A 23,630-nucleotide genomic window follows, 5' to 3' on the forward strand; every position below is an offset into this window, starting at 1 on the left:
GGGAATTTCCAGGGAACTAAACTGTAATGTAATGATGACAGTATGACTCTTCAGTTGTCATAGCAATGGAATGAGCGTGATATGCTGTTGAAGCAAAAATAAACTTCAAGTACAGCTAGTGGAGAACTAACAATTATTTCTAACTGCTTTACCACATTCATAGGCCCTTTGGAGAAAGGCCAGTGAAGGTACCCAGGGCAGACTGCCTTCTGAAGTGCTGTACTCAGAGCAGCAGGAGCTACTCTGGGCAGCAGGACCCTGACTCTTCTTGCTTCCTTGTAAACCTGTCTTTTCCTGGACCTGCTCATTATTGCATGTGCTTTGTGGGACTGGAGAAGTTCCGCAGGGTTCACTGGGTAGAGAAATTTCCAAGAGTTTCTTTCATTATATCCTTAAACACTTAGGAGGTAAGATGAACCGAGGTTATGGAGTCAAAATGGGAAAGTTGTGTTGGGATGTGGTTTGGACCATGGGTAGGAAGCTTTGTAGTAACCTGACTCCGTTCCCTTGTGCACAAACCAAACTCGGACTTGAAGCTGCCTGTAGCAACTACTCAGTATTTAAGTTACTACCAAGCACCTCTCTTTCAGAGCAATTCCCCTGCTTTGTGCTGTCATAACGTAGTAAATACATACAGCTCACAACTGCAACACCAAGCATAGAAATCAGCCTCTGCAACAGCTGCTTATTGACTTAATAACAAATTTCTTCTTGTTTTAAAACCTTTTACTGGCTAGCCAGCCCTCATGGCATTTGAGCTTTCCTTAGGAATACAGATTGTAACTTCTCTCCCTCCCAAGATGCTGTTATTAAAAGGAACAGGGTGCTGAAAACTTAGCAAGTCCTTATAATCCACCCTGGTTTTCAGTCAAATTTTGTGGAGTGATGCTTTAGGACTTTTATTCTTCCCTTTGTACAGGGAATAGCAGCCAAATGTTCCATGTTGCCCAAATCATGAGCATGATTAGAAACAAAAATCATTTCACTTTTTAATTTATGCAAGAGAAAGTACTGTGAATTTTGCTGAAGTCCATTCTTACCACTGAGACTATTAAGAAATGGCATCGTCTAAAGATCTGTAAAACAGAATCATTAGTTTTAGTAGTAGAAACAGCATTTTCTCCTGAATTCAAAACCAAGTAAAATCCAATTAAGACAGAGAAGCAGGAAATGCCATTCCAAATAGAGGTAGGTGGGACTTTTTCCAATGTAATTTAAAAATTGCTTTCTTCAGTCCAGGGTGATGACTAGTCCTAGTTTTCTTATGACAGGATTGGGAAGGGGGGTAGGGTTTGTATTTTTGTATTCACTGGAAAGGTAAATTAAAATACACACAACATTAAAAAGCTATGCTAAACATCATGCTTTTTATTTTTGGGGAAAGAGCAAGAAAATAGCAGTACTTCAACAGACTAGAAAATGCCTCCTGTAAATACTAAAAGCACAGCAAATTATACTAAAAGCTTATACATTCATAAGTCAAAGCACAAAGTTGCATGTAAATATGTGTGTGTATATATATTTATACATGTATACACACATAGGCACACAACTTTTAAGTACAGATGTAACTATCTGAATTATCTGTGTTTTCTTTATCATTCAGTTTAGTTTTGGGTGAGTGAAGCAATTAGACCAGAATTAACATTTAAAAAAATCCAACCACTGCCACAGACTAGATTAAGAACTTACACACATACACAATGACAGCACAGTCTTTACTCTTGTGGCCTTTGAATTCCACTAAAATAAGCCAGTTTCAGAGGGAATGCACCCTGGATGTCTCTTGGCTTCTATCATTGAAACATCCTAGCCTTTGTTAAAAACTAGCAGAGGAGCTACCCCAGAACGTGATCTCCAATTCTTCCTGCAAACTGCCTGCATGCCAGACATGAACCATGCAAAAACCTTTTGAGGTTTAAGCCCTTAATTATTACCTTGTGTCAATATTCAGGCACTGTGCTTTATAGCAATCTTCAGAATTAAATGGTAGAAATTAATATCACATTGGGAGTTGATTTTACTTAAAATAGAGAAGGGTGAAAACTCAGATAGTTGGCAACTCTCAGCTGATTAAGCATTTCACACTATGAATTAATAAAAACTTAACCAAGTGCTTTAGTAAGTTCTGAAAGCAAAAATAAGTTATATTTCAAAGAACAAGTTAGTATAAAAAGTTTTAACATATGCAAAGTATGCGCTCAAAATACTTATTTCGCATTTTTAAAAAGAGCTGTCATCTACCTTACAGCAACAAAGTTCACCCAGTATAAAATATTGCAATTTGTCCCATTGTGTCATATGAGAGGTTTCCTTATTCTTCATATGATCAAGAACACTTGCACAAGAGTTCATGTTATTCCAAGCCACACAGTGGCAGACAGACTATGTTTGAGCATGTGCTTTTACTAGGCAGTGCAGTAAAAGCTAAGCAAACCATTTCAGAGCAGTGTTTAGCAGGTCGAAGAGCTACGTCGATGCAAGAAATCCAGAGAAGAGTATAAAAGTTAATGCCAAGTGGCAGTACCAAGAAAGTGAATTAGATCAACAGAAAAAAAAAAACCCTGCTGATAATATTCACTATCACATGTACAGCTTGTAAGCTAGGAATAAATTAGCTTAAGGAGAAAAAAAAATTACCTGTGTAAACAATTCATCCAGTACAATTCATACAGTACTGGATGCAGCCGGTAAGAGCAGAACTAGCTTAGTAGTGCTGAGGATGTGTGTGCATCCAGATGCCTGTTCAAAATGCATTCATCAATACCACTGACCCCCCCAAAAATTGCCTAGAGCTATTTACACCACAGCGGAGGCTTCCCTCCCCCCGTACAAAGTTATTACAACTCAGGAAGTCGCTGCCGTCTTCTACGATTAAAATTCCAGTTATAAGCTACCAACATTTGTAAGATGAAAACACCCACCTTCCAAATTAAATTGAAAACGCTTGTCAAGCATGTCTGAGGACTCTTCAAAAGTTAAAAGTACAGCACTTTGCTCAAGTGGTATTTGCATGAGTAACTTGTACTGACAGCCTGTTAAAATAAGAGAATTGAACACAACTCGGGGTAGCTGGGTGTTCCTCCTCAGGAAGAGGGATCCATACGAATTCCAGTCGTTCTTGTTGAGGTGTGTTACAGGGAGAGAAGGTCAAAAGAACCTCAGTTCAGTCAGCCTCGAGGGGAATCCTGCTTCTAGAAGTATTCCTCTTCTTCATCAAAAAATCCATTTTCCAGGGCGTACGAGCAGTCTGCGTTAGAGTCAGCTTGGCAGGCACCTTTGTACTCTTGAATGGATTCGTACAGGGAGTAGAGCTGACACAGCAGTGACATATCCAGCTGCCGAAGGCCAACCTGATGGGGGAACAATTCAAACAATCATTATTACAATTGTCTTTCTATGGCAATATATATCTTTTGTTGCTAAACAGGAGGGTCAAGCTTCTTTCCACCTTGAACAGTTATGGAACGTGGAAGTAAAAATTCACTTTCTAAGGTGACAGGTGGACAAAAGAACAAGGATCAATGTGATGCAGTAATACAGAACAAATGCAAAGTGTTCTTCAAAATGTTGTATTACAATGGTGTGCTTAACTCGCAATAAGCAGCTCACTGCTATCGGAACCATGGCGGATAAATGCATAAAGTCTCTATTCCTCATTATGCAAGGGAGATATTTTTCCAGAAACAATGTGTGTCTTTCACACATCTTTCTCCCACACTATCACAGGCGCTCTGTTTTTGTTTTTTATGGCCTGGAGTAGAAATTTCAAATGGGACTCTGACTGGTTTTCCCACTTCCCAGCCAAGTACTTCTACTCTAATTTTCTTTTGTATATTGATGTACGTAGGCATCTGACAAAGCCAGATTGCCCAGCACAATACAGCATACCACTTTCAGGCAGCACAACAAAAGCAGAAGTGACACAAGGACAAATGTCCTATCTTGCAAATCTTCAGAGTATTTTCATGTGCCACTGAAGCAGAGGCTTGATTATATTAAAACACCTAATATTTTGGTCCTTAAGCTTCTCAAATATTAGTTCAGAGCGAATTAAAGATTTGAAGAACCATTAAAAAAAGCCTGCATCTTTATGTCAGGAGCAAAACCAGTATGTTGCACTGCAAAGTGAAATAAAGCTACTCATTTAACTTGATTCAGTCTCCCTCTCTGGCAACAAAACGGAGAGTTCACTTGACATTGTCACCTATCCAAGTCAGATCAAATTAAAACTAGGTTTTGTCTTGCAGCAAATTTAAACCAATGCCCAAGAAGATGTTTTAGAGAAACAGCCATTTCAGCCTTATTTTTCAAGGAAGTGTTAAGCCGACAGACTGTTCCCAGCAAGCTTCAGTTTCATCAAATAACAAGTTTTTGCCACAACTCATGGCAAGAGGAAACAAACAAACAAACGATAAATAAATAAATAAATAAATAAATACAGCTAGGAGCCTTTACTACAACCTGAACACCAGGTTCCATTTTACTCAGAATGACAACTCTTACCTCTCCTTACACTTCCAAATTCTCAGGACAATACCAAGTCCTGAGAAACTCAGCACACAAGAAAACCACAAGAAGCTAGCATGAAGATCTTACTTTGAACATTGCTGAACTACCCTACCAGCAGCTCTTTCTAAAAGTGAGGAGAAAAAAAAAATCACACCACAATGTCACTGAGAAAAAGAAGATATGTCATCTTTCAAGAACAACACAAATTACTTGGTGACATCGTGAACTCAAAACATGAAGTCCTGCACAGGCTAAATGTGAAGACTTCAGGTCAGGACATGGAACACTATGCTAGCTGCCAGAATATTACAGGTAAGTCTTTTCACCACCTCAGATCTATGCTACTTTTCTCACCCATTTTCCTTTATAACCTAAACAAATTGCTCATCTTAGTTAAGAAAGGATGCTGTGGAATTGGACCTAACACTATGACATACAAACATGAGATCCACGTAGCAGATCTGCATGAGATCTTAATGTCTGAGGGACAAGACTGCAGTCCAAAACTGTTCAAAAAGCAATCAGGACTGAGTTAAGCAAAAAAAAAGTCAATCCAGAGACAGACGACCTTGGTCTCCCAAGGAAAGTGGCAGCATTTTCATCAGCAGCTCTCCTGTCTGAGCTCCATAAAGGACTTCAGTACTTTCTGTGAAGTTCAATTCTATGGACTGCCAAGCACAAACTTCAAGGAAAAAATGCTCAGCAGAATTAACGTAACAGGTCTTTAAACCAAAAAGTTATGTTTAATATCTTATTCTTCTGTTGCTGCCACTAACACCAAACTATCAAACAAGAAGTCTACTGAGAAAAAGGCAGCTTCTTCAAAACTTTCATGTATGATCCCTGAGGTAAGGAAAAGCCTGAAGAAATGTCCAACCCTGATAGCATTACCACAGTTTTTAATGCCAGTCAAGATTTGATTTCTGCATTTGACTCTTGATAAGACAACCTATAGCACACAATTCCATGTAATAACTCTGTCCCTCACAACTGCAGTTCTGAAACGGCCTCTCCTTTCCTCCCTCTCTCTCCAAAGCATCCAAGTTCATCACTTTCTCAGCTTTAAAAACTTACATACACAGCGACTTGCTTGATCATGCAGAGAAAGATGCTCTGTGCATTTCTTCCTCACTCACTATGGGAAATTTAAAGCAAATCCATTACTCAATAACAATATCTTTGCTTCAAGAAAGAGTGTTCAGGATCAGTAATAAAGTGCTTTTATCTTCTTGATGAAAGGCAGCCCATTAGTACACAAGAGTCCCTCTAATTTGTACAGGCCACAAAAAAGTACATCTGGAACCAAGGAGCCTGCTGCTTGAAAGTCTTTGATGTGTTTAGAAGTATCATTTTCTTCAAAAGTATTTTATCAAATTATCATCAAGTATTAAAGGAAAGTTTAAAGGGGAAGTCTAGTTATCAAATGACTTTGAGAAGTATCTCATTTGATTTCCCATTACGAAAAAAACAGACTTGTCTAATAAGTTATCTTTGCTTTTTTGGAAAGGCTTAAGACAACTAAGACCATATGTCCTTGTTTCCTTTTACAGCATTGCAGAAGAAAGCCCTGGCAGTCAATAGATATCCATCCTTCCTGAGCTTTAATGAAAACTGGCAATTCTAATACACAGTTTTAAAATTATCTCTAGCTGTTGAAACACTGGTGGCAGACTAAGATTTCAGCACATTATGCCGTCCTTCTAAATCCACAGAACAACCTTTCAAAAGAGCTTCTTGTCCTTTTTAGCCTAAGAAAACCAGCCTTGAACTTGGCAGATTTTCACCAATATTATGTTTTATATGCTTCACGGAGTTATTAAAGCTGGAAGATACCTCTGGAGATCATCCAGTCCAGCTCTCCTGCCAAAACAGGGTCACCTCGAGTAGGTGACACACAATGGTGTCCAGGTGGGTTTTGAATGTCTCCAGACAGGCAGACTCCATGAGCTCCCTGGGCAGCCTGTTCCAGTGCCCTGCCACCCTCAATGTGAAGTTCTTCCCCATGTTGAGGTGCAGCTCCTTGTGTTTCAGTTTATGGCCACTGCTCTTCGTGCTGTTGCTGGGCTCCACCGCAAAGAGTCTGGCGCCGTTCTCTTGAGACTCACCTTTCAGATATTTATACACATAAACGAGATTCCCTCTCCATCTCCTTCTCTCTAGACTAAACAGGCCCATCTCCTGCAGTCTCTCTTCATAAGAAAGATGCTCCAGACCCCTAATTATCTTTGTGGCCCTCCGCTGGACCCTCTCCACCAGCTCCTTGTCTTTCTTGTAGTGATTCTACAGAATCCCCAGCGCGCAAGGCTTAGGCTATTATTAGTCATTACAGCTGCAGCTTGCACCAGCAAAGCACCAACACCCAATTAGTGTTTAATCAAAAGGTGCGCCAGCTCGCCCGGAACAATTTCGCTATAATAACGCCGCGCTACAGGATCAAAACAGAGTCGTGGCGAAAACCGCGCCGAATCACCGCCGCTCGGGCTGCACGCAGCAGTGCCGGCACCGGCGGTATTGTCCAGGGCCAGCCTTCCGCTGGGTGCCGGGTCCCGGTGGGTGCCGCAGGGCGCGCTAAGCGGCTCCGCACCGCACCCTCCCCGCCGCCGCCGGCCCCAGCCTCCCCCGCCGCCGCCGGCCGGGCCGGGTACCGGGGGCCGCCCGGCCCGGGCCGCCCGCGCCCACCCGGCGCCGGAGCCGGGGCGCCGTTCTGGCCCCGGCGAGGTGGCGGCGCCCCCGCCGCCGCTCGCCACGCCCGCCGCCCCCGCCGAGCCCCGGTCCGCCCCGCTCACCATCTCCTTGCGGAGCAGGGCCAGCGCCGCGTCCAGGTTGGGAGGCTTGGGCGGGCGCGGCGAGCCCCGGCCGCCGCCGCTCAGCTCGTCCTGGATGCGGGACTTCTGCGCGTAGAGGCGCTCCAGGTCCCGCCAGCGCCCGCCCTGGCCGCCGCCGCCGCCCGAGGACGAGGAGTTGAGCAGCCCGCTCAGGCTCTTGGGCAGCGGCGGCAGCCCCGCGCCGCCGCCGGGCCCCAGCAGCCCCGGCCCGCTCATGCTGCAGCCGTGGCCACCGGCGGAAGGAGCCGCCTCGGCCCCGCCGCGGGAGGCACCGCCCGGAGCCCGCCCCGCCTCCGGGCCGGGCGGGGGCGGCGGAGCCGTGCGGGGCCGGCCGAGGGAAGGGAGGGGAGGGGAGGCAGCGGGGCGGGGGCGGCCGGAGGGTCGCGCCGCAGGTGCCTGGGGTCAGGGCCGGGGCCGCTTTGTCTGAGCCGAGGCGGGGCGAGTCCCTGCGGGCGCTGCCTCAGCCCGGGGCCCGCAGAAGCGGCCCCGCGGCAGCGCTCGGAGCCCGGGCACGGGGAGGCAGGAGGGCCCTGCGGCAGCGGGGCTGGGGGAGGGAGGAAGCGCAGTGAAAGCGGGCATGGAAGCAGATTAAGTGCTGCAGGCGGAGGATGGCCGGTTCTTGTGTGGCGATGATGATACATCAGTCGCCTGGTAACGCGACAACTGCTCTCCCTTTCCATCAAGATGTTTCTCTCTGCCCCGGTTTGGGCTGGGATAGATGTCTTCTCTGCAGCCTGTACATTGCCGTGGTTTTGATTCAGAATGAGAATAATGTTGATAATATACTGGTTGCTTTGATTTTTGCTAAGTCGAGTTTATCCTAAGAGCTCTTTTTGTCTCTGTGTGTCTGCTTCATGCTGTACCGGGGAAAAGATACACAAAAGACACTGGGAGGGGTCATAGCCGTGGCAGGTGACCCAAACTGGCCAAAGGGATATTCACCTTTTTTATTTGTTCTTTGTTTTCAATTATTAAACTGTTGTTATCTCAACCTACATGCTTTAGTTTTGATTCTCCTTCCCATTCCACAGGGGGGGACGGAGCGGGGGGTGGCTGAGCGAGCAGCTGTGGTGCTTAATTTCCAGCTGGGCTTAATCCACGACACTCCCACATCCCCACAGCCGAGTTTTGTACCAAAAGTGTTTAATCTCCAAGCACTGCAGCTACGCAAACTTAGCTCTATCTGCTTTGTGATTCACATTTCTTGATCTGAGAGCTCGCTGTCTCCAGCGTTGTTCACAGAGAGGGTTATTGGTCTGCTTTACAGAAATACCCAGGTGCTTTCCTGAGAAGATTGTGCAGAGGGACGGGGATGTGGCACGGGAATCCACAAAACTGCCAGTGTGGCCACAGCTGTGGTACCACAGCAACACAACCTCAATGTGCCAACTGTGATTTTGTGCTTTTTATGTTTTCCCCCTTCCTCCTTGACATGTTTGCATCACTGGAGTCTCTTGAGGAAAAAAAAAAAAAATAGGGCAGTTCTGGATTATTCAAAATCCAAACCAAAGCAGGGTATAAAACTGGAGTTCTGGGAATATGCTGCCATGGCAAAGCCAGGTCGTTTAGAGGTGCATTCCTATTCCCATGACCCTGCATTGTTTGTGGGGTTTTCTTGTCAAGAAATACCCAGATATGGTGATTTTGAGTTAAGCCTCTACATACTTTCAGTTTTGTTCCCAGACTCGCATGGCTTTTTCATAGTTTAAATGTCATCAGAGTCTGTAACAATTGTTTTCAAACTGCTTACAGTTGAGTAAGCTTTTGCCAATCTTTGTTCATGTTTACATGCCACTTTAGGGATTGATTTCTCAGACAACTTGATGTGCTTTTTGATGTTTTTTGCCCTGGAATGAAGAAGATTTTTCCCCCCCGTTGGGCATGATGCTACTTCTGCCCAAGTTGACTGTGAAAGATAAAATTGTGCTCATAGCTTTTATGAAATGAAAGGCATTTTTAACGATCCTTATTGTAGATCAAAAGTGTCAACCAAAGGCTGCTGACTGCAAAGACTTTGTTTTGGTTTGCTAAAGAAGTACACACTGTGCCAGCTTTCTGCTTATTAGCAAATACATTTATTTGTTCTCCATTCAACACCCCTCTTTTTTCTCCCAGATGACAGCTATTTGAATAAGTTTGTATTATTTTATCTGGACCACCTTGTATTTTTTTTTTTTGGTTTACCTGATCTCATTAAATTCTGAGTGCATTTTCTTCACACTTGTGTCCTTTAGGCACCTTGTTGCCGTGTTTACCTTTTCTGAGATCTTTACTCTGTCTTGCTGCTCAGCTTTGTAATCTGAAAAAGGGAAAAAAAAACCACTTTGTGGGTTTTCAGTGACCCTTCTCTCAACTGGCAACCTTATCTAGCCTTCATTCATACTAAATTCATAATTATCCTTTAAAATCTAGATCTACTGCTTTATTTATTCTGACCTAGTTATAACAGGGTGATAATGGAACCTGGAGTCATTTGCAGTTAATGTCTTTTGGTTGTGAAGCAAGCTTTTGTTAGCTGTATAGACCTCTTGGTCTTTGTTGGTTCCCAGAACTGAACTACAGAAACATGTTACTTGTCAAAACTGATCTTTGGTAGGGATGTTACCTTAAAAAACCCCACATTAAAAATACATGTTACTATGTCATAAAGAATTAGGAAGTTCCACCAGAGTGGTGTCCTATAACATCTCCTTACAGAAGTGCATTGCAGCGTGGGTTTAATTTACATGTTCATATGTGATGTTTTTCCTTTTCTAGTTCATTACGAGGATACACAATGCCTGTGTATCGGTTGTGCATCATTTACTAACAACCTTCTCTCCAAATGTGATCTATATGCATTATTGTGTACCTTGAACTGATACATTAAAACTGTTCCCTACAGCCCTTTCCTCTGATGCTTTCCCCTCTAACAACTGAGTTATGCACAGATGTTAATGGAATTCCTCATTATGACAGCCCCGTGTTAGAAGGTGGTATTGTTATCCACATTGGAACAAGGACACGGGGAGCTGAAGGTAGGTCGTGGTAAAAAACATCGACTCATTTTAATGCCTGGTTTGTGATTCCTTGGAATATTTTTCCACCCAACAGGAGTGACAAAAGGACATGTGCCTCTGCCTCAAGCTACCCTGCACAGAGCAGCACCTTGTCTTAAAGCTACCTTCATTAGAAATTTAAAGTAATACTCCAGAGTTTGCAGCAACGTGGCACGTGTCACATTTGTCAGCTGTGCATCAGGGATATCCTAAAACTTGCTAAACAAGATGCACCAGAGCTCATCTATCTGTATCCTTTTTGTGTTGGGAAGATGTCTCTCATTGGCTTAGCTTGCAGTCAGAATTACTCGTCAAGGGCCAGACAGGATCCAGATACCACAAACTGGGCATAAGCAAGACAAATCAATAATTAGTTACACATGCTTTACTCTTCCATTTGCCCCTGTAGTTAGGGTGCCTGAACACACTCTGTTTTTCATGAGGCCTATAGCTTTTATCACTGATATGGAGGAACAGAGATCAGACTGTTCTGTGGTGCTTTGGGAATGATGCAAATCTCAGCCATTTGGCAGAAGAGGATTCAGAATTTGCTGGCCATCATTGGAACCTGACATAGGATGCCATATAGTGGTATACCCAAACAGAACTTAGGTTTTTCAGCTAAAGATCATTGAATTCTTAGGCATCAGTTTTCATCAGTTTTAAATAAAAATGGTCAGATCCTAATTTTGGCACTTTTTTTCCCGGTATATTTTTATATCTCTGCCTAAAAGGTGAAACCCCAAGTATATTCTAACACATAACACAGGGGCTTCCAGCTTGGCCCCTAGCAAAGTGTATCCTCAGATCTAGAGCAGAGATCCTCCTATTTAAGCTACCTGAGTAAACAGGAGCAATAGAGGGCTCTTATTTTTTTATAAGTCTGCTACCTCATAGATACCCATGAAAGACACTTCAGCCTTTGCAGGGTTCAGAACAAAGTGTTAAAAACACAAATATGGAGGTTTGGGGATCCAGGCCCCAGTTTAAAGTTCTTGGTGAAACGTATTCTTGTGGCTATAAACCCTGGTACACACCACTTGCTCTCTCAGCCTGCTGCCCTTGTTGTTGGTTTTTCACCAGATCCTGTCCTTGCCCTGGCATAGACTCTGTTCCAAAGCAATGTCCCCTGTGTATGGTCTCCAATGCCATTATTCCTATCCCTGCCTTTTCTTGCTTCAGCTGCCACATGTGGATGCTCAATCTCTGTGTCTCTGGAAAGGGATCCTGGACCAAGAAATCTCTGGCCCTTTATACCTTCACAGTCTGGGCACCAAACCTTCACCTGCCCTGCCCCTCTGGGTCCATTGGCAATTTGTGAGGTCCACCAACACCTCAGTGAAGTATTTCTCCATGCCCACATGGGCAGCTCTTATCTTACATCTTGGGCCAGCCTTAGGACCCTCCAGGGTCTCAGTCCTTATCTGAAGATAACCAGTCTTTGTTCATCCTCTGCTTAGCCATTCATATTAACAAACAGAGCTCATTTAGAGTTCACCTATGCTAATTTTTGAGCAAGACCCACTCATACTAAGCTGTAAGCAAGTTACAGTTAAACATATGCCTACAAAATTAATTTCTAATATTCTGTAAGAAGACTTGTTTTATTCTTCAGCACCCTTACTGCTGCCTTCCTCAGCTTCTGTGCCATATCTGATGCTCCCCTTTAGCCTGCTGCAGTGAAGTCAGACTGCTAATTCTTCCTTTTTCATGGAGAAGCAAAAAAGAAAAAGAAGAAAATTTTGACAACAGGAGAGAGTCTGGGGCATGGGGGGAGTAGGTGTGACAGAAAGGTGGTTAGGACAAAGGTTAGGGCAAAGCAAGGGCAATAGATTCAGCAGGAATCAGAGGTTATAGGGAGTGATCTAAAGAGATCTAATAGATTGTGTTAGTAACTGTTTCATCACTGATGACAACTCTGAGCCAGCAATAATGCACAAGTAGGGTTTTGTTTTTCTTGTGAGGTTTGTTTTTTTGTTGTTGGGTTGTTGGTTTGGTTTGATTTTTTTTAAGTGGCAGCAACTCAAAGCAGAGCTCCTTTTCCTCTCTCCTTTTCACAATGAGGATGGTATGGATTTTTGAACTAATTTATGCCCACCAGTTAAAGCAGTGAGAAACAGTATGGAAATCTGAATATAATGTGACAAATAGGCAGCTACATTTCTGCAATGATGAGTGGTCTAATTCCTCTCTCTCACTGTATTTTTTTACATTGCAGTCAGTTCCAAGTGCTGCTGGTTTTTGTTGTGAAGGGTAGAAAGACTCAAAATTTGGGCTTTCATATCAAAAATTCTGGTTTGGGATTATAGGAAGGATCATGCTAAGGACAAATAAGGACTGGATCTGAAAGTCAGGTTGATGGGACCTCCAGCTGAGGTCTCTAACTGTTTGTTTTCCTGATGATGCCAAAATATGGCTTGTTTAACCTTAGATCAAGCTATAAATCTTCTCCACAGTACAGTACTCAATGCACTGCAACAGTGGTTTTAAAATCTCCTTATTCTGTCCTCTCACTTTATTAATTTAGATGTAGTGGTATCAGTCCTTTTTTCCCCTAGCTCTCCAGCCTGATAGATTCTTCCCCATTATGTGAACTCTAGAAAAGAAAGAGTTATATTTTAGACCACACCAAATTCATAATCCTATAATGTATCCTTGTTTTCAGGATTTCTGTTGTAATTAAGAAAGCAAGCAATTTTAGTATTTCTTATCAGCTGGTAAAAGTAAATCCTGCAAAATGAAATGAGAAACGATGGTAGGCTGTAGGAATTTATAATTTCAGTATTATATGAAAATTCGTAGCCATGAAATAATCCAGCAGAGTTTGTGAGGTAACTGTGTAATAAACAACCTCAAGCTCTTAGTGGCTCTGAACATCTTCCCTACACCTCCTTTTGCAGTGTCAAGAAAAAAAAAAAAAGAAAAAGAAGGACTTCAATGTGCTTTGGGATATTTTTCTCCTCTTTCCCATGAGTTCAGTACAGTTCTGATAAGCATTTGCCTCTTCCAAAAGATGGTTTCAGGGGGCATTTGTTACCAGTCTGTGTGGTTAGGTCAGTTTGCTAGCCTCACAACAACTCACTTCTTTCTCTCAACAGCCCGACTTGACTTACAATAACAGCTTTCCAGAATCTGATTACTGAAAGCAGATCGCCTGGGGATCAGAGCTACAGGCTTTAAGGGTATTTGTCTTATTATCCCAGTGACACTGAGCAGACCCTTTCCTTTAGTGAGATCTGCATTGGGGTCAGATCTGGAGGATGCTGTCTAAGCTGGGCTGAGGTCATCTGAGGTAAAAATGATGGGAGTTCTAAATCTGCAGGCAAAACAGCACAGTGGGAAGCAAGCTGCTGAGCAGGAATGGCTGCGGGTGCACAGAAGTGGCAAGGACTTTTGTTTGCAGAGTGCAGTTTATTGCAGATTCTCTAGCAATTTGTATCTGCCTCAAAGCCTTTTTGAGTGAGGAATGGTCATTGGTGAATTTGAAAAAAGAATTCTTTATTTCTCTGTGAAACAGTCATTTGGAACAAACATGGAAGTTTCTATGTACTATTATGTCAGCTGATGTTAGCAAAGAGATCATATGTCTTGCTTCTTTCCTGTGTGTGCTCCCTTATGTGTATATGTGTATATGAGATTGTACATGTGCAAATGTGTATATGAGATTTTTTTTCTCCTGGCTGAATATGGAAATCTGTTAGACAACATGTTTTCACTAGATAGATGTAGATTACACTGCTCAGGAGATAAACATTTCAGCTGTAAATGGCTATAATGCCGGCGGGGGGGCATAACTTTATATTCAGCTGTACCTGTGTTCTTGTAAAATGACCTTTTGTGCCTGAGTTGCTGAATAGTGAGGTTCAAAGCCGAGGCCGTGCACAGCCCCAGCTCACGCCCCGCAGCTCGGCGGTGCCGCCGTCCCGCGCTGTCCCGCCCGCCCGGAGCCCTGCCCGGAGCCCTGCCCGGAGCCCTGCCCGGAGCCCTGCCCGGGGCCCTGCCCGGAGCCCTGCCCGGAGCCCTGCCCGGAGCCCTGCCCGGGGCCCTGCCCGGAGCCCTGCCCGGAGCCCTGCCCGGGGCCCTGCCCGGAGCCCTGCCCGGGGCCGCGCTCCTCCGCACGCCGCAGAGGGGAGGGGAGGGAGACGAACACATCCCAGCAGCGCCCCTTCCCTGCAGCTGGGGATGGGGGGCACGGGGTGGGCGAGGCCACGGCGGTGCCCGAGAGCACAGCGGCCAGCCGAGCTGAGGCCGGGCCGGCCCCGGAGCGGAGCATCCTCGTGTGGACGCGGATCTCCTTGCCTTGTGCTGAAATTGAGCCCTCTCTGAGGAGGGACAGGGGAAAGCATTTACCGGGGTGGAATGTTATTTCTGAACAGTTTGGAGGAGAAAGGTGCTCTGTGTAATTGAAAGTTCGTTTAGGTGCAGAGACTGTAATTACCTGGCACAGTTAGAGGAGCAAAGCTCTTATGAGTGTCTGATGAAAGCTGTCATCAGGTGTTTAATAGCCAACAAGTGACTAGAATTTTTGTTTCATATTTCACACAAGAACGGCACATTCAGCAGCCCCAGTGACCCCTAAATTCAGTGCAGGGACACTTACTGACCCAGAGGCAGATGTTCTACTAGCTGAACTATGATCATTGTTCTCGCAGCATTTTAGTATACGTTCTTGCAGCATTTTAGTGTGTAGCACCTGAACAGCAACACATTTGAGCCTTATTTAGTATGGGCAACCTACTTTTGTTATGATACAAAGGAATATCTTTGAAATACTGCCAGTATTTAAAAATGAACTAAATTCCATGCAGCAAACATAATGCTTGAAAATAACTTTTTGGTGCAAGTACATGATATCAGATTTTTACCTGGCATGAACCGGGCAAAGAAATTGTATCAAAGCAATTTTCATTTTAAATAGTGTGAAAACAATCCACCCCTCTTTCCCCCCTTCTTCTCTATTAGAAAAGCCCCTCTCAGGCAGTGCAAACTGTGTGTTTGTTTCTCTGTCTCCTGCCCAAGAAATGTATGTGCCTGCCAGGAGGGAGGATGATCCTTATCAGCATGTGCTGAGCTCATGTGCCTCTCAACACAATCAGGCTTTTCAATTTATTGCAGACAGACATGATTGTCCCAGGCTGACATGTGAACTGAGAGAAACCCATCCAGCTCACTGGGAAATCCAAAGGTTCAGTTCATCTTCCTTCCTTGAAGTCCCTCCAGCTTTTCAGAGCTGTTCTTCATGGGTAGAGACATTGAGGAATAACTGCAATGCCAACAGCTGTCATTGCCAGGTGGGAATTGTGCTGGAATGCAACAATTCCTGCACACACCTTTAGGCACGTGCTGCGACATTGGAGACAACTCACATGTGGCGGGATCAAACCATAAAATAATCCAGTCAATTCTTTGTCATTTTACAACTTGGTGCCATCTGGAGCATGGCTCAGAGAGAGCCTAACCCAGAAAGCAATCTACAGTAAATGTTGAGGTTGCAAAAGGAAACCAAAACTTAAAAGACTAAAACCCCTGCAGGGGGAAATGCGACAGCAAATATCCGCAAAGAGGGGAAGCTGCTAAGTCCAAACATCAGCGCTGGAAATGAGATCAGATCAAGCTGATCCCTCATCAGTCACTGACAGGAACAAACAGGTATACAAATGAGTTGGAGGGAAAAACAAGGAATTATGAAGTAATTTTGGCAAGTCTGGAAAAATAAGAGTCATTCCATTTGGCAAATGTAACCTAAAGGCTTCTTTGCTTTTCTCTGTTGAGTTGCCCAGGGAAGATGGAAGCCTACAGGGACTGCCTGAATAGAAACCACCAAAAATAAGATTGCCATTGAGTCCAACAATTGCTGTGAAAATAAAGGTCAGTTTTAAGGCACATCAATAACTTTATTTCCACTCACATCTCTAAAGAATGCTGAGGAGATAGCATGGTGGAGGTCTTTTTGAGTTTACAGGTTGGACAGGCAAAAGCAACTTCATCTTTCTTAGTCTCCTTTCTCTCTTAGCTTAATTTTTAAAACTGTGACAGGATAAACCAAATGTAATTTATACAAGGCCATAAACCCCTATACTATGAGAAATAAGATGTGGAGTGCAAGGTATGCATGCTTTGAGTTCAACTTACTGTTTTTATATCACTTTCAGAATGCAATTGATCTTTAATTAATTATGAGTTTTCAGAACTTTTTGGAATACCAGTAACCTGGAATGACTTTTAGATATCTCACAATTATTGTCAATTTTCAACTGTAAGGAAAAATATCAAGAACCATCTCTTTTATTTTTCAGTGATTATGAAAACTTTCAGAATAGAATGAACATAATTTTGTCAGCGCTTTGAAAACAGGTTACTCACTCTTTTGATGAAGATATTTATATTTACCAACTTTATTCTTGTCAAGTCTTACTTTTGTCTGATATTGCTTTGAGGTAGAGAGAGAAAGAGGTAAAATGATAATTTGGTATCACTTTGGTGAGCTATCCTAGATCAGAAGATAAACAGTAACTCATAAATACCATGATTTTTTAATAATTTCAGAACTGAAATATCTTGCTGTCTCTGCTCTAGACTTGATTCTGAATATGAATTACTTTTAATTCTCATTAATTTCATGAATTATCAACAAAACCATAGCTAGCTAAAACTTCAAGAAGTGCACAATTTAAGAAATTTTCGAAAATTTTCATAGGAAGATGCTTCCTAATATGTTCTGGAGACCTCTGGCATTCCTAGAATAAGGCCCACGAGGCTTCATCTTCTCAGGAGTTTGTTTGGGATTGGTTTTGGCTTTCTGGTTTGTTTTGTGGGGGATTTCTGCTAGGTTTTTGTTTGTTTTTTCTAATAGCCATATGGCAATACCTTTACCATCGCAGACTGAAACGCCTGGTTTTATGTAATCACTCCTTTTCCTCAAAACATCTCCCAGAAGTGTTAAGTGCACTGCCACACTCATTTGAACCTCAGCATAGCAGTTAGGTTGCATAATGCACTTCTCTAAATCAACTTGAGCAGATGGGAAGGAAAATATCTTGAGCTAGCACAGCACAACTCCCCCTGGGCAGTTTTCAGATGGCGGTGGAAGTGCAGCCTGGCAATGCCCTACTGTCTTGATTTTGTCCTCTTGAATGACAGAGGCAGCCTAGCCTGAACAAGGAATTATTCCCCCTGGCTCTTCCTCTCCTCCCAGTTTACACTGGGAGCACTGTATAACTACAATCTTTTAAATATTGTTTTTATGGTAATTTGTCTCAGCCGTCACACATTGCTTCATTTCTACTGGTATTTAGGCAAAAAAAGAGAGAAGAAAAATAAAAAAATAAGTGAGATATAAACAAGAAAAACATAGCTTAAAGGGTGATTAAAAATAGTGACATTAATAAGTCTTTTTTATGCTTATCAGGTAGGAAGCTCACACCTTTATGAAGAAAGTAAACCTTGTCAGTTTATTAAAACTCCATGATCATCACTGGTTAATTTATCAAAACCAGAAGGAATGGAACCTTACCAAGCAAGGCCAAAGGATCACTCATTCCAACCTCACTGTAATCACTGAAGTAATGAATTTGTTTAACTGGCATCATCTGTTCTCTGGTGTGGAAGCAAATGGTTATATAAAAACAATGCAAAAATCAAGTTAGAACTGACTGTTTTAATGAACCATTAGAGAAAACAGGCTCCATGTTAAGACAGTTGTTACAGAATCCACTGGTTTTGAACAAAAGCCTCTCCTGGAAATTTTGTTAATGTGAAATTAATTATGTACATAAATGTCAGTGGTGGTATCACAGGTTTTTGAGTACCAGGTCAGCTATTCAGTGAATCAGGGACACATCCATGATCTGACCAGAGGTGCTGCTTACTCATGGCACCTCATGAGCAAGCAGCAGGAAGAGCTCAAATCTTTTGTTTAGTACCCTTGCCCCAGAGCAAGCCACAGCTGTACCTCAGAACCTGCGCAAAGAGCCATGAGAAGATCTGACTTTTCTCCTGCCCTTGCTCTGATAAGCCAACAGAAGTGCCTGTCCTCTTTTACTTGTACTTCATCCAAGGATTCAGTTCATTTCCAGCCTTCTTTCCTCATATAATTTATTGATGTCAGTGGTTGGGAAATTGCTAACTACTTTAAGCTTTTACAATTTTCAAAAAGACTACAGCCCTGTGTGCAAGAATATTCCCTTATGTACGTCCTCTGCAACTTAAATTGTGCTAGACCTAGTTTAGGATGACAGCAAAATGGGCCAAAGAACTGATAAAGCTACAGAGAGTTTAGGTTGTCAAATTCTTTCTAGTCCGGGGACAAACACTTAGAGAACCTGGAGCAGCAAGGTGCTGAGACAGATTTAAGCCTTTCTAAGCCAACTTGGTCCTGATTTTCCATATATGCAACAGTTGGGTTAACTTCGAATTCACCAGCTCCAATTCCTCCCAGTCCCCTTCTTTCTCCTTGGAGTTTCTTAAGTTTTGTACCACTCTGCTCCGTATCACAATTGCATCTTAATCCAGTGTTGTCTATTTCCTTCACATTTCTCAAACTCTTTGAAATGAGTCATTCCAGAACATTTTGCTGTGTTTCCTTGTCTTGCAGAAGTTGAATATTTTTTTTCCTTCCTTTTTGAAGCTTCAGTGCAATGTGAAGCACCAGGGGAGCCCTTCCAGCTTTTATTTTCTCTACAGGAGTCTGTGCTTAGTTTACTGTCTTTGCAGGCGACCACGTGAGCAGCGGAGTTCACAATTGACGTGAGAGGCTCAATTGTGCTCCCACTCTCAGCACAGGTAGAGCCAATGCATTTTTCATCACCGTGGAAGGGGTTTCTATGGGTCTTGTGATTGTTGTAGGGTTCCTTATGGGAAATTCAATGAGGAGAGTTACGGGAGATGTTGGAAGACAATAAACACAGAGGCAGCTTTGAGGGAGTTGTTTTGGTTGTGGAAAAGAGAGATAATGACACTGAAAAAGAAGCAATGAAATAAGAAAAAAGTAAAGAGAGAAGAAAAACCTCTTTTGAGGTTTGGTTCTCAGCAGGGAAGGAGGAGCTCAGTTTAAAGATCATTGGGGCTTTTGCTGGAGCAAAAATAATGAGGAGAAATAGGCAAATTTGAAGCGTGTATTTGGGATCCCCAGTGGTATGGTGAGGGGTGTGACCAGTGAGACAATAATGAAAGAAATAAAAGAAAAACGTGGCAAAAGGAAGTAAATGTTTCCTGGAACCAGTGCTGAGAAAAATAATACCCTTAAAACAGTAAAACAGTGAAAAGGAGAAGCCAAACAAAGTGGGAAAAGAGAAAAACAAGAACAACTATGGTGAACTGCATGTAGGGGAAAGGGGGCTCTGCTTCCTCTATTTTTCTCAAGCATCTATTAATGTATGTAGTGAAGAGCTCTTTTTTCCATTGACGTGTTTCTTTGCACCTTTCCACATAACTTTTCTATGTTTATGGATACAAATCCCAGAATCACAGAATATACCATGTTGGAAGGAACTCACGAGGATGATCGAGTCCAACTCCCAGCCCTGCACAGGACATCCCCAAGAATCATGAGAGCATCCCCATGAACCCCCATGTCCCTGAGAGCATTGTCCAAACCCTTCTTGAGCTCTGTCAGGCTGCTGCTTTAACCACTTCCCTGGGGAGCCTGTTCCAGTGCCCAAACACCCTCTGGGTGAAGAAACTTTTCCTAATATCCAGCCCAAACCTCTTGTGACACAGCTTCAGGCCATTCCTTCATGTCCTGTCACTGGTCACCACAGAGAAGAGATCAGTGCCTGCCCCTCCTCTTCCCTGAATGAGGAAGCTGTGACTGCAGTGAGGTCTCCCCTCAGTCTCCTCCAGGCTGAACAGACCAAGTGACCTCAGCCACTCCTCAAATGCCTTCCCCTCAAGGTCCTTCACCATCTTTGTAGCCCCCCTTTGGATGCTCTCTAATAGTTTAATATCTTTTTTATATTGTAGTGTGACTTACAAGATGGGGTTATCCCATTTTACATCACTCTGAGGGTTTCCAGAGAAGTTACAGCCTCAGCAGAACACAGCTGCATCTCCTGCATCTCACAGTTTGCAGTGTGAGCTGATGATGGGCAGTGGCTGATGGACATTGCTGCCACTCTGATTCTCAGCTGTTGAGGTGGTGTCTTGTTTTCTTCAGCATATACCTCAGCATTTGATTTTTGACTGCTGCAGAGTCAAATCTTTCATTAAGAACTTTTGGGGATTTACAGCCTAGGTCTAAAGTGCCACAGCTATGCAACATTTCCATTGAAGAGCTCCACTGTGCCATGCCCTAGGCAGGCAAGGACTTTCAGGGAAAGGTTACAATTCCATCTCTTTCCCCAGGTATTTTTCTGCAGGAATATGGAAGGATTGGATAGACTGTGTTTATTTGAGGAGGTACTGACTCTGCCTCTGGGCACATTTGGTGATGTGTTATTGTTAAACTATTTACATGCTCTCTGGAGAGAGTCTTGTACACAAGGAACTGTGTCTGTCTGTAAGAGGAATAAAACAGGTACACGCTACAAAACCAGGATCCCTAGCAAGAACTCCACTCTTCATTGACAAGGAAAGTGCAAGTGACATTTACTCAGGACTTCACAGTAGCTGCTCACAAAATACTACACAGAGAAAAACATCCCCTGAAGAAAGAGATGAAGATGCATTCCTCAGGGATTACTGTGTGATGAGAGTTCAGGAACAGTGCTCAGCAGTGTCCCAGGAGCAGTAAGTGTTCATTTGCCCAAGGCACTGCCATCACAAACAGGTAGTTCTACCTCTCTGAAATTGGAGGGGGAGGGAGACAGAGGCAAACTTTGACATTTGGAAATTAGTCAGCCGCCCTGTCTCACTCCTGCTTGCCTGCGTGTTTGGCAGCAGAGCTGGCTGGGGAGAGTGTTTCTCTGGTCACAGATGGCCTGGAACCAAACTGGCAGATCTACAACTGGGGTGTGTATCAGCATTACCTTCAGTCAAAATTTTTCACTAAAGAATTCAGTTTAGTGGCACAAAAAATAAAGGCTTGGGTTAACATTTTGTGCTTCTTGGCCTTGTCTTGCCTTTTCCCCTGGATGAACCTCATACACACCCCACTGAAGGGGAGGTAGTTTCAACAAGATACTTACTAAAAAGCCACATCCCTCCCAAAACTAGTACCTGCCTCCCCCCTGTTAGTTCACCCCACAGTTCTCCAGGGCATCCAATTATCTGCTCAAAATGAATTAATTCCAATCCCAAAATATGGTTTATGTCCTTCTGTAGGCAAAACATGAACCTGAGGCTTGCCCTTCTTCAAGTTGTTGCCTACCTTGATGTCAAACGGTGCCTTTGCAGAAATTCTCACTCCAGTGAGTCACCTTTCCCTTCTTTCTTCTTGTCTCACGGTTGTCTCTCTGCCATGCCACATGAGGCTCAGGCTCTTATCAGCAGCTCAGCCTCCTTCCCTGCAGAGACTGCAAGGCCTCAGGAGGGAGAAAGCTGCTGCTGAGAGATGAGGAAGAGCTGAGAAGCAGTGAAGCCCTTGCAAATGTGAGCTGGAGGGGGCTCTTCTCAGCTTTCAACTTGCTCTCAGACCTGCTTCTTGTCAATCTCACAGCTCTGGAGAGAAAGTGGCAGAAGAGCTCTTTTTCTCTCAGTTTGACAAACAGACAGTCAGGTAGGGCAGAGGGATGCATAGCTACAGATGAAAAAACAAGTATCTGAAGACAATGGAATAAAGTTGAACAAAGCCAGAGAGCGATTGTAAGACAGAGACGTTAGACAGCTTTGCTCTGTGGTAACCTGAATCGTGTTGAAAAACAGGTTTTTTGCTATTGTTGCAATGGAATTGTTGGGTTTTGACAAATACATCTTTCAACTGCTTGTTTCTTCTTCCTCTGACAGAGCTCTTTTTCAAAAATTCAGATAAATTCTCTTTGCATTTCTGTACTGGAATACTTAAACTCTGAGATTATTCCCCTAAAGTGTGGGACCATGTGGGATCAATCATGTCTGTCAGCAAGACTTTCCTCTGCTGTAGCAGCAGGAGTGTTGGCTCAGCAGTGGTCTGTGAACAGAAGAGAGGCAACATAGATATGGAGACACAACACCTTTTATTGCACCAAATGACAGAGCTGAAGAAAGGCTTTTGTATGAAAAGTTGCCCATTTTCTCCAGTAGTGTGTGCTGGTCTAATAAAATACAGGCTTTCTTCCTGCTAGCCTTGTGTGCTTACATTACCTGTGCTTTGATCAGGGCCTGCAGTTCACTTCAAACAGTTCCCCAGGACATCTGCTTGTTTTAATCACCACTGGCTGTTTCTTTTGCTATCAAAGGAACTACTTTTGCTAGCTTTTGATATGGGGAATGCACTACTCTGTAATCAAAGTGATGTTTAGTTCATCCCTGAGCATCTATAGAGAAACCTTGAACAGCTGTTACTGGCTAAATGTGAAATACATATTTGTTAACACCTGTACAGACTGAGGGTGGGGGGTATATATACATATATATATATATAGTTTGTTGTGCTGCATTTGTATTGCTGGAAGGTGAAGGCAGCTGCTTGTTTAATATTACAGATTCAAGGCATACTGTCTTTACTTTTTACACAGAGATGTAAAATAAAAAAAAATGCAGAAAAATATTTTAACCTCTTATTTTATAACAGCATCTAATTAATGTAGTGTCTTAGAACATCACAAACTCACAGTTAAAGGCTTACAGCAATCTTATAATTGCCATTGTAATTATTATTAGTGGACTGACAAATGGCTTAGTAAAAATATTTGAAATTTTAAATATTAAGGAGGAAGAGGCAGGGAGAAGGTGAATGCCTTTCTCATCTCACTGGGGTCACCTCAGAAGCCTCTTCCGGAATTCCTGCAGACCTCATTCACCCCTAATTCCCATACACCCTGTTGGGGTTGTGATGGAAATACACAAAAGCAGACTGTAATTTCTCGGAGCTGGTCAACAGGTATGTCTTATGTATCTACAACCACACAAGAAATTTAAATGTAGGAAAAAAAATTCTACTCCTAGTTTGAGACCTCTGTTGTCTCAAAAAATGATTTCACTGATGATGTCAGGTAGTAATACAGGCCAACCTGTGTATCACCCAATTTTAAGCTTAGAGTGTCCAGTCTCTTGCCTGAGCAGGGGATGTTTGTCACAGGCACTTGCACCTCAGATTAGAATATTATAATTACGGCTTCCACTGACAAAATGGTCGAACACACTGCCCTGCACAACAATCCACAAAGGGATCCATCCGCTA

At 43.2% G+C, this 23,630-nt stretch overlaps 1 protein-coding gene across 1 annotated transcript; it reads right to left on the minus strand.

Moving 5' to 3' along the window:
- Nucleotides 1–1,350: 1,350 nt before the first annotated feature.
- On the minus strand, nt 1,351–7,622 carry FAM89A (family with sequence similarity 89 member A). Its single transcript, XM_063391888.1, has 2 exons — nt 7,299–7,622; nt 1,351–3,353 (listed from the first exon to the last, which is right to left on the minus strand). Exons 1-2 carry the CDS (start codon nt 7,551–7,553, stop codon nt 3,195–3,197), a joined length of 414 nt encoding a protein of 137 aa, XP_063247958.1. The 5' UTR covers nt 7,554–7,622; the 3' UTR covers nt 1,351–3,194.
- Nucleotides 7,623–23,630: the final 16,008 nt, after the last annotated feature.

The sequence above is a fragment of the Prinia subflava genome, chromosome 2, assembly GCF_021018805.1.
Source record: "Prinia subflava isolate CZ2003 ecotype Zambia chromosome 2, Cam_Psub_1.2, whole genome shotgun sequence".
In the NCBI taxonomy this organism is placed as follows: Eukaryota; Metazoa; Chordata; class Aves; order Passeriformes; family Cisticolidae; genus Prinia; species Prinia subflava.

Coding starts and splice junctions, on each gene's coding strand:
- FAM89A (XM_063391888.1), bottom strand. CDS start 7,553: ATGAGCGGGCCGGGGCTGCTGGGGCCCGGCGGCGGCGCGGGGCTGCCG. Junction 3,354..7,298: donor CCCTGCTCCGCAAGGAGATG/GTGAGCGGGGCG, acceptor TTCCCCCATCAG/GTTGGCCTTCGGCAGCTGGA.